Raw genomic sequence first — 10,490 nt, 5'->3', positions numbered from 1 at the left:
AACATGTAGCATGGTATAAATTTAATGTTGTTCAGCTTCTACCACATTACACGGCACAATATCTTAGAAGATTTGTAAAATTAGCAACTCTGGTGATATATGGGGGACTGGTTGGCCTAGTAAATTAAATGATAGCTAACGTTGTTACCGACTGAGCTCTTGGCAGTGGCGTGTAGTATGATAAAATAGATTAGTAATTGCACTGCCGCTGCGTATAGGTGGAAGAGCACCAGCTTTAACATGTGTCTGTGTTCATTTTCAGAAATTTGCACATAATTTTAGTAGGCGGTGTGCATGTTACATTGTTCATAAAATGAAATAGCAATGGCTCACTTGACTTTGAACCATTATTTGCAGCAGGTAGGTACTAATGTTGAACGAAATATTTAATGCAGATGACGTAACAACTTTCTTGTGTGCCTTGGCTGTCTATTTCTAACCTAAAAGATTTTGTTGACTTTGGAAGCAATGGCTCAACCTGAGAATTAAAAATATTTTGTTAGTTTAGTGAGACTGTTAAGTGCAAATTAATTTCAATTTCAGATTGACAATGCGTGGCGAAACAAGGATGGAAACTCCCTGTCGGTAAGAATTGATAATTCTTCAGTAGCTGATACTGTCTTTAAGAATGCCATGGTGTGGTGAAAAGGGGCCAATTATGGTATTGCATTGGTTAAAGTTCTTGATTCTTGTTGTTTTGGACCCACATCAGCATCTGTGGATGGGCACTAAACTATCGAATTACTGTGATATCTGTAGAGAAAGTTGAAATTCACCCAGTGATGTATTTTGAACAGTGGAGATAAGATCTGTGCTCATCCTCAGATATCAACAATAATAAATGGTGCATTAGCGTACACTGATTGTGGTCAGCTGCCTAGCTTGTTGCTGTTATATGCCACCTTTGGTACAAGCATCAACACTTCTGGATAGGATCTGTGGTGCATGGTACACAAACCTGTCATTTTATACAGAATAGTAAGTATTCTTTTTTTATTGTAGGATTATCTTTCTTTTCGTCATGGCCATGTTGCTAGTAGCAAGTTACAACTTGAAAATCCAGAATCTGCAGTAGAGAGAGTACTGGAACCTCCGCTTGATGAAATAGTAGCTGCCCATTTGAGGTTAGTGATAAGGTTTCTGTTTATTTCTTGGTATTTTAAGAATCCTGTATCAGACTAATATTATAGCTTAAATTAAATTAAAGCTGTGAAGAAGCAAACCATATGGTATGGGGGGAAGTGGTTGTGACCTGAAAGGTACTATCTGCACATTTGCGAGTGTTGATCGGCAGCCATTAAAATCTCACGACAGTATATTTTTACAGAAGATTTGCAGTTCAGTGTTATGCACACCTTTGAGTTGTGAATGAATTTGCATATTATTTTGTAGTAGTATATCAGCTTCATATCTCTGCATCAGGATACAGCAAAGTGCAAAATGTTAAAAATCGCTCTGACTGTAGATAGTACCAAATTACAGCTGACTCCAGTGAATGTGTTGACATGTTGTCTTCTTTGACATAATTGAATTGTTTCCCGTATAATAGCATCTAATATTTAATTATGTTGCAGGAGTGTATGGGCGTTGAATAATCAAGATTTTGTTGAAGCATATCGTTGCCAGGCTCTGGTTGTTCAATCATTTACAAAGTTGCTTCAGTCACAGAGAGATGAGAATTGGTCTTTGCCAGTAATGTATACGGTGTGCCTTGATTTGCGGCTTATGTCCATGCATGCCGACCGCACATTAACTGCTAAAGGAACGGGGCGACCGAAAGAAACTTTAGAGAAGGCTGCCGAGTGTCTAATGGGATGCTTCCGAGTTTGTGCGGCCGACAAGTTAGTACCACCTTCTGATTAATAATAATGAATGGGAGCTGTGCTGTAATTACACAGCGTGAGGCATGAAGAATGTCTGTTTGTTAAGCCCTGTTGCGTTCTGCAGTGTTCACCGTGAATGTTACACGATGGCAAATTTACGTACGTTAACGTACACTGCATTTCTATTTAAAAATGCCAGTTGATATCATGTGCATCTACAAAACACTGATTTTTGTATGATCTGTGCTTAACTAATACATTTATAAGGTAACCCTGTAAAAATTGTGAGCTGTGGCGCGAACAATTCAGTTTCTAAGAAAACGGAAGAATTCATGATACATCTTTCACCTCCATAGCATTTATAAAGGTACCTCATGACTTTACTTGGAATTCAAAGCATATGTATCATTGCATTCCTGTCCATTCTGAATTCTATTCGATTTTATTTCATTTTGTTATGAAGTGTCCTTGTCACTTTGTTTCTTATCTTCCAAATCTTGAAATGCGAAATTATTATTTTCCTTTCAGTCGGTCTTCAGAGGACCACACAAAACGATGGGGAATGTTATTGTTAGTAAATCAGCTGTTTAAAGTTTACTTTCGAATCAACAAGCTCCATCTGTGCAAGCCTTTAATTCGTGCTATTGACTCATCGCCCTTCAAGGAGCAGTTTGCCCTTGGCCAGAGAGTGACCTACCGATACTACGTTGGACGTAAGGCAATGTTTGACAGTGATTATAAAGCTGGTAGGTTTTAAACGGATATTGCAAGTTTCATAATGCTGTGGGTATTGTGTTTATAGTGTCTCTTCTTGGTATATTTGTATAGACGTTGGTAATACAGAATTTGGTATATATAGTTTACTTAGATTAAATTAAACTATATATTTCATTAAACAGATGTATTAAGTTTTTAATGCTGACTGTGTTAGGCAGTTTTACAATTTTTTTAATTATTTGGGTCATGTGTTTTCTTTTATTATATGCTGGTGAATTGCATCAACTTAAAATGGGTCATATTGGTTTGCTATCTGTGTGTTTTAGCCAATGCATTTAATGTTGGTGCATCTGGGTTTAAATTGAATTTTAATTTTTGTGTTTTGGGTAATATTGAAGAACTTGTTTGATTCCTTAACCTTTTCTTAATGTTTTTCTATTGGAACCGTTGGTATTCCTGTTATGTGGTTTTTTTGTAATAAACTGCTTGATTTTACTATTGTAATTTTGTTGTTATATGTAATTTTTAGTAAATACTAAATTAGTGTCTGTAATTTCTGATTTAGGTTTCTTACTGTTATCATCTCTTGTTAATGCTGTCATTTTTTCTTCCTCCCAGCTGATCAGTTCCTGTCCTTTGCTTTTGAAAAATGTCATAAGAGGTGTTGGCGAAACAAACGGCTGATTCTGATCTATTTGATTCCTGTCAAGATGCTTCTTGTAAGTAGTTTGCTTTTGAACATCACTTCTGTTGCACACTACAAACTTTCTGAATCATTTGTAAGTAGTAATATCATAAATAAATTTATATTTGTTATAAATTATTTATTTTTTAGCATACTTAATTTTGTATAAGGCTTTACTTGTTGTATATAATAATATCCATTTATCCACATGTGGATTTTTATGAACCTTGATATGAAGATGTTACCATATGACCTTAATACTTATATAATTTCTACCATCAGTTATACCAACACAGCAGCTCCGTTAAGTTGTGAGCTGCGAGCGATACTAGTGTCACGATTTATAGTGTCCCAAAATTTTACGTGGTTAAAACATCTTTAAAAAATATGCAATTTTTTTTGTATAACATTCTTTGCTGTTCTGGTTCTAGCATGGGTTGATATCAATGATTTTTGAATAACAGGGAGACAGGATCGCCAAAATATCGGCAGTAAACACCACTTCGCCATGACCCAACAACAGGTTCAGCATCAGAAATAAACTGGCACGAAAGCCTCAGATCACCCATGTAATACATTTAGAAGCTTATTTCTGAACATGCATTTAAATGTATGTGTGGATGTTCGTATTAGGTTCTATATTCGATTCTGCAAACATGTGAATGGTTGTATCAAATGATGGTCTGATTGAGATAAAATGGTTCTTGTTTAGGGTTACATGCCAAGTAAAGCCGTACTTGAGAAATATGATCTCAACCAGTTTGTTGAGGTTGTTGAGGCTGTGAAACAAGGGAATATTCTGCAACTCAACAAGTCAATTCAACTGCATGAAGTATTTTTCATCAAATGTGGCATCTATCTTCTTCTTGAGAAACTTAAAATTATCACATTCAGGAATTTATTCAAGAAAGTGTAAGTATCTGTAAATAAAATAATTTTAATTGAGTAATGAAAATGACAGGCAAGTGGTTGGCACTCCTGCTTTGAATTTGGGAGATCCCATGTTTAGATCTTGGTGTGGAGATTGGCTATCTTGTCTGAGTTATACTGTGGTTTTCCTTGGTCTGTCCAAGCAGGTACCAGGATATTAGAATGCCCCACCCCCCCACCCTCTGATTCTGGTCTTATGGGTAGGGGACCTTGGAGACTCTGGACTTTGACATTTTCTTTTTGTACTGTAGTGGAAGACGCAATTATCATGGCTAATTATCACTTTCTCCAAAAGATGGTACTTCCAACAATCTTGCTTAAAGTTTTCAACAAATTTATGTTTTTGACAAATAACTGTTCCAATAAAACTTACAAAATAAGCTGAGTTACAGTGACTGTCAACAGAGGACTGATGCACGATCTAGTCGCATGATACAGTACGTATCTGCTCACCAGTTGCATTTTGCTGCACATAAATGTCAGTGTTTGTTATTCAGTTGTCAAACCAAATGTGAAAGTTTTGAAAAAGGAGTGCACTGTGCTGTACTTTATTTAGGAGAAGCTGTCACAGTTGTCGTACACCAACAGAAGGATAACGCCAGCTGTTTCATTCACACTGAACCACTTCAGTTGTAAGACATTTAACACACTGATGAATTTCTCATTAAAATGTTCTCAGGCATTACTCTCATAATATCACCATGGACTTTTGGCCTGAGGAGTTCCTTCGCTTACCACAAATTTACCTTTCCAGACATTTCCATTTGATTAGCTGGTTATGATGCTGACTTCTGTATTTTTTGTTTTTACTTACAGCCATCTCCTCATGAAGACGCATCAGATACCAATAGAGTCTCTGTTAATGGCTCTCAGGTACAATGAACTGAAGGATATTGATTTGGATGAAACGCAGTGCATTGTTTCGAATCTTATATATGAAGGAAAAATTAAAGGATACATCTCTCACCAACATAAAAAGTTGGTCGTGAGTAAACAGAATGCATTCCCAGGTCTCAATACATTGAGTTAAAAATGTGTGTGCGAAGTACAAATTACAGGATAAATTATCTGTAAAATGTTTTAGTTCTCTGTGACAACTTTGGCACTTCAAGGTCAAATGTTGAAAAGTTAATCTAATAGATGTAATTTTTTTATAATTTTTTTTATACAGTTTAAATAAATTGTATCTTATGATACAACTTCTCACATTAATTCTAGAGTTTTCACAGTGTTTCATATTCTTTGCTTGTGTTCGTTGCATCATGTGTCTGACGAATGGTGATATGTACCTTACAGGAATGAAGGTGCTTGGCTTATTCTGTCATATTTAAAATAAATTTCTTACTTCGGTTCAAGATTAAATATTAACAGTGGTGGAAATGTGTAATCTGTAATAGAATAGACAGAGGTTACACTTCTATTCATTGCATTCTGGATGCTTCTTGCTCAGAATATTTTTGGTGAAGCAATAAATTTTAAATGGTGTGTAAGATTAATTTTGATACCCCTTTTTGATCTTGACTAAAGAAGAAAAATATTGGGAGTACTACATCCCACATGGCTAATAAATAATTCTATGAATGTCTCAGCAGAATTTTTGGTGAATGAGTGATAAGTAAAGTATTATTTTAATCAGAACAGCTGATCGTACAAAATATTGGTGCATAAAAATGTACAACTAATTATAATCTGCAACTTTATTTACATAATTCTTATGTGGTGTGTGTGTACAAACTTAAAAATAAGTTATGGCTTATACAGTCCGGTAACAAGTGTGATTTGTTTGGTGCAGTATATCTGGAATATGTGTACAGCACTTCCTGTGGCAGTTTTAGGAACTCTGTGTTGAGGAAGGAGATTGGTATAATGCATTTTTCTTATAAAAAGAATAGGTGACCCTTAGTGTATGTTGCTTTGAGTTGTCTCTTGGCTTCTGCTTCCACCAGCGCTCTTAATGGTTATTAATTTCAGGCTTGAAGAGAGTTATGTGGTATGAGAAATTCATACCTTGATGTTCGTATACTCCTTCAGTTGTCGCAGGTTAAGCCGTCTGGTTTGTGCCAAATTCAAATACCTGAAACAGTCTCTGGATAGACATTTGGTAAGACTCTTTGAACTGAGTAGTGGTTAATTGCAAGGATATCTACACATTCACCATCAGATAAGAAATAAGACAATGATGATATATCTGGAATCTCGTCCAAGGAGTCCCACCGAATGTCTATAGATCGAGCCAACGAAAAGTTGGGACCCACAGTGCTCAGGCACTTGAAGAACGCATCGTTCCCAGTATATCTGGAATGGAACGAATCGTGGTTTTATTTGCATTAAGTGAGACGAAAGAATGATTAGGTTTGTTGACCTGCAAGAGGCCATGTAAGTACAGGTATGTGTTTTATGCCGAACGTAAATATATCTTATTTCTATTTGGTCTCATGCTTGTGCGTTTTATTGATGTAGCTATTGTAGTGTCTGTATTTCTTCCGATTTCGCACTTTGAAAAACTGAAGGATACGATGCGGTACTATAAGGCTCCTTCATGGCTGTTAGGTTATGTCTCTTAATTTTGAAATTTCTGTTGACATAAGTACTACTTACTGGTTAAAGATATAAAGTTGAACGAATTGTTGACTATGGTTTAAAATATTGGTACACAAGGAGACTACATCGAACGTGACAGCAGCCATTAGTGTGTATTTAAATATAGTTTTTAGGGGGGGGGGAGGCATTCCAGGAACTTAATTGTCACATCTCATTCATAAAAGACACATACTACATTTGTTTACATCAGGACGGTGATGGGAGAGGTTCTGTGTTGTAATAATAAGCGACAACATTCCAAATTCCATTGTTATAAAATTTGATGTTGCTAACAAGTCGTTGCTAAGCAGTGTACAAATAGAACTTTGTGAGGAAGGATGTCGTTTTCGAAGTCCACAGTTCCAAGGTGTCAACAAGATATTAGTAAGTATATTAATTTTATTCTTAGTCATACATGAATCCATTTTAAGTCCTATGTTAAATCTCGCATTATGTTATCCGCATGTTTTGTTGCGTAATTTACATACATGATTAATATTTCCAAATATACAGAGCTTGGATATAAATGCAGTATATTATATCCATGCTCATACGTTATTATATCGTGATTCCATTTACTGGTAAAAATGATAAACTCAATACACAGTTATCAATAGGTGGAAGCAGTGTACATTCCACACTTCCGTCCACACAACACAAATTTATACTTGTAACAGTTAAATTGTATAGTGACATATTTTGGCAGCTGCATGTCATCAGACCATTGGTTATAAAGGTACATTTTGTTACTCAATTTCCTAACTAATAGAGTGCAATTTTAAGTTTCAAAGAATATGATCTGTAATGCATTCTGTGGTTAGGCTGTGCGCCCCCGCCAACAAGGTACGAGCCACAGAGCCTCTGTTAATTGCACAATATTAACGTTTATATCAGTATCATGTTCCTTTGTGATTAAAATGTTTCCATACTAAACCACTGTTCATGTGTCATTCATTCACCGTGCAATCATTAATTTTGGCTGTCCCTTTACTTATTCTGTTATGTTTGTATGCAGAATCGAAATATGAGAAGCAAGAAGCTCGGCTCTTGACTGAACTGCATGCTCTTCGGATGCGGCTGAAATCAGCTAAGGACCACATAAAGGAAGCAGAGGACAAAGCCGAATTGATGGAGAAAGACGTCAAAGCAGTTGTAAGTAATAAGTGCAGATCCAAAGGTTTTGTTGTCTTGGGTACAACTCCTTGTGATTGCAGAATTTACCACTTAAATGTAAAAGAGACGAGAATTTGTGGTCTTTGTGGCTAAGTACCACACCATGACGACAGGGAGACTGGAGGTGAAGCTTCCACACTTTATTAAGTTCGGTGCTGCCTGAGGGTGACCAGTCGCTTCCACTGTCTGGTCACTTACCCCAGAAAAAGAGAACCTGGTATTTGCTGGACAGGATGCTGGGTGATGAACTGCTTAAAAAACTGGTTTCCTCCCAGGCCCTCCTGATCGGTCATTCATGATCATTCCTGTGAAAGTAAGCATAAGCATTATAGTGAACTTCTGTTGTCTTGCATTTGGCTTTAAATTCAGGAAGCCTGGGGCTTTATACTTATTCTGGAGGTCAGCTACATCCTTGTTTGTTTGTTTGTTTGTTATTTTCTACCCATTTATTCTCAGTCTGTAAAAGCAAATGAGGGCTAGATCCTTAAAATAAGTAATTTCTGATTTAGGCTGTCATTGACAGTCTTGGATCCATTTCCCTTGATATTGTCATTTTATTAACCTTCAAATCACATGTGTCCGTCAGAGTTACTTAGCTCCGTTCCCAGAGGTTGCCTCGCCAATACTGAGTATGCATTTTTTAGTCTTTTACCACAAGTACATGAACAGCACCCTCTACCTACCTCAATTAGACTACTTTGAAATTGGGTGACCTATATAAACCGTGAAGTCTTTTATTATGTTGCATCTCCTATTCCCCACTTACGCTATCCCTCATGGGTCCAGGTATTTTACTGGACGCTTTCTTCCCAACACATATAACAGTCTTATCACAAAATAAGAGGCCACATTTCACAATTACACAAAACAGCAGACAAAAGTACCCATTAGGCCTTTACAGTATTAAAGTCAGATGCATCGGTTTCTTTGAAGGTTTAGGTTTGCAGCCTAAACAAAATGTATCTTCTCTTTTAGCGGATCTTCATGTGTGAGCTGCAGGCATCACTAACAGACACCAAGAATCAAAATGAAAAGTTGGAAGAACTAATAAGGCAGGAAAATTCGATGGTTGAACAGACGGATTGTGTGATGTGTCAGCAATGCAAACGTTCGAAGGGTTGGGGGAAGTTGACTTAGTCACTGAAAGGAATGCTGCAGCAAGACAAACAGGCAGACCAGGTATTGGCTGTTTCATGGTCTAACCTTGCATTTGTCTGGAGAGACTGAATAAAATCACAAAAACTTCAGTCCTGAACAATCAAGAGTAGTTGATGCCACATCTTTTAAATGCTCTGTATCATGGCATTATGAGATTGATTGTCTGTATGTGACGTTTTAGTGCGTTCAGTGCGGCAGGTAACGCTTCATGCATTAAGTGATGCAAAATACAAAATGTAGAAGTAATTCATACAGCCGTTGTTCATGTTCAAGGTGGGCAAGGAGATTTCAGCGCAAGCAGGTGAACTGAAAAAATTGTACCTGAGAGCAGAGAGAAAAGTTACCGAGGTGGCACGTTTGAAAGAAAGACTGAAAAAAGTGCAAGAGGAGAGAACGAGATTCCAAGCACAAGGCGCACATATTTCATAGTTGGAGTGTGTCTGTGTGTGTAAGTATATCTATAATCTATATGTAAAGCAAGTTTTGTTTTTATATTTAAAATTTAAAATTCTGAGGTTTATGTATATTAATTTGTAAAATTATTTTTGATACTTGTATTGCAGAATCTGGAGTTTATTTACATTGATATGTGAAATACGTTCTTGTACTTGTGTCAAAAGTTTTGAAGTTTATGTGTTAATATATTGTATGAAATGACGTGTTCTACGTCCTTTGGTTGAGTCCTAAGAAGGATCTATGGAATGTAAATAAACTCTACTGTACTCTGTACTCAACAAATTTTTTCATGCCATGCCCAGCTTATTCATCACCCTGATGATGAAGGTGGTAACCACCTCTGAAATGTTAGTAAACGTCTACCAGAGTACATGGTGCAGCATCCCAGAAGACGTCTTTGTTCTCACTGCCAAAAGAACCTGAAATATCACAAGTGTACATTCTAAATGTAATTTTGTGAATCTCAATAGGGAATGTATAAATATAGTTTGAAAGTGCAAAATAAATTATCCTGATTTTAATGTTTAACGGAATTGGTGATAACCCAAAGTGCTTTCTCATAGCTTGAACATTGTAATATTTTTAATATTTTATCCAACATCTTATGAAATGGCCATATTACTTAAAAATTTCTACCTTCCACTTTAGCAAATGCTTTTAAACCTGAGAATAAATGTTTCTACTCTAGGTCAAATTTCCTATGCTTTCAGGTACATACCTATTATGAACAACTGTAATAAAATCACAGGGATCCATGTGAATATTAGCTGTTTCAAATATCTATAAAATTTAATAGTCATATCCATTAATTTTGAGCACTTGAAGGGAACCACCTGAAAATGACCAATTAATGTTGAAACATGTAGTGGATCTTGATAAACATTTACACTATAATCAATAATTGTTGTATATATGGCCTGTCAATCTAATGATCAACACCTAATAGGATGCAACCCTTAAAAGCTCAA

At 36.2% G+C, this 10,490-nt stretch overlaps 1 protein-coding gene across 3 annotated transcripts; it reads left to right on the top strand.

Moving 5' to 3' along the window:
- The first annotated feature begins 212 nt into the window (after positions 1–212).
- Positions 213–10,050, top strand: PCID2 (PCI domain-containing protein 2). 3 transcript variants are annotated; one of them, XM_087361041.1, is made up of 12 exons: positions 213–360; positions 544–585; positions 1,003–1,124; positions 1,575–1,841; positions 2,352–2,569; positions 3,159–3,259; positions 3,938–4,137; positions 4,972–6,256; positions 7,751–7,887; positions 8,884–9,087; positions 9,340–9,514; positions 9,825–10,050. In XM_087361041.1, the coding sequence occupies exons 1-8, from the start codon at positions 325–327 to the stop codon at positions 5,183–5,185; spliced, it is 1,200 nt and encodes a 399-aa protein (XP_087217167.1). In that variant the 5' UTR covers positions 213–324; the 3' UTR covers positions 5,186–6,256; positions 7,751–7,887; positions 8,884–9,087; positions 9,340–9,514; positions 9,825–10,050. The 3 variants fall into 3 exon arrangements, with proteins under 3 accessions (XP_087217167.1, XP_021927277.1, XP_087217168.1); XM_022071585.1 differs by having other exon boundaries at positions 4,972–7,119; XM_087361042.1 differs by lacking the exon at positions 8,884–9,087 and having other exon boundaries at positions 4,972–7,119.
- Positions 10,051–10,490: the final 440 nt, after the last annotated feature.

Source organism: Zootermopsis nevadensis, unplaced genomic scaffold (assembly GCF_977971745.1).
Source record: "Zootermopsis nevadensis isolate Lab colony 2312 unplaced genomic scaffold, Znev_1.0 Znev_ptg000050l, whole genome shotgun sequence".
NCBI classification, from domain to species: domain Eukaryota; kingdom Metazoa; phylum Arthropoda; class Insecta; order Blattodea; family Termopsidae; genus Zootermopsis; species Zootermopsis nevadensis.
Note: the sequence above shows the minus strand (reverse complement) of the source record. Positions and strands in the feature narration are given on the sequence as shown.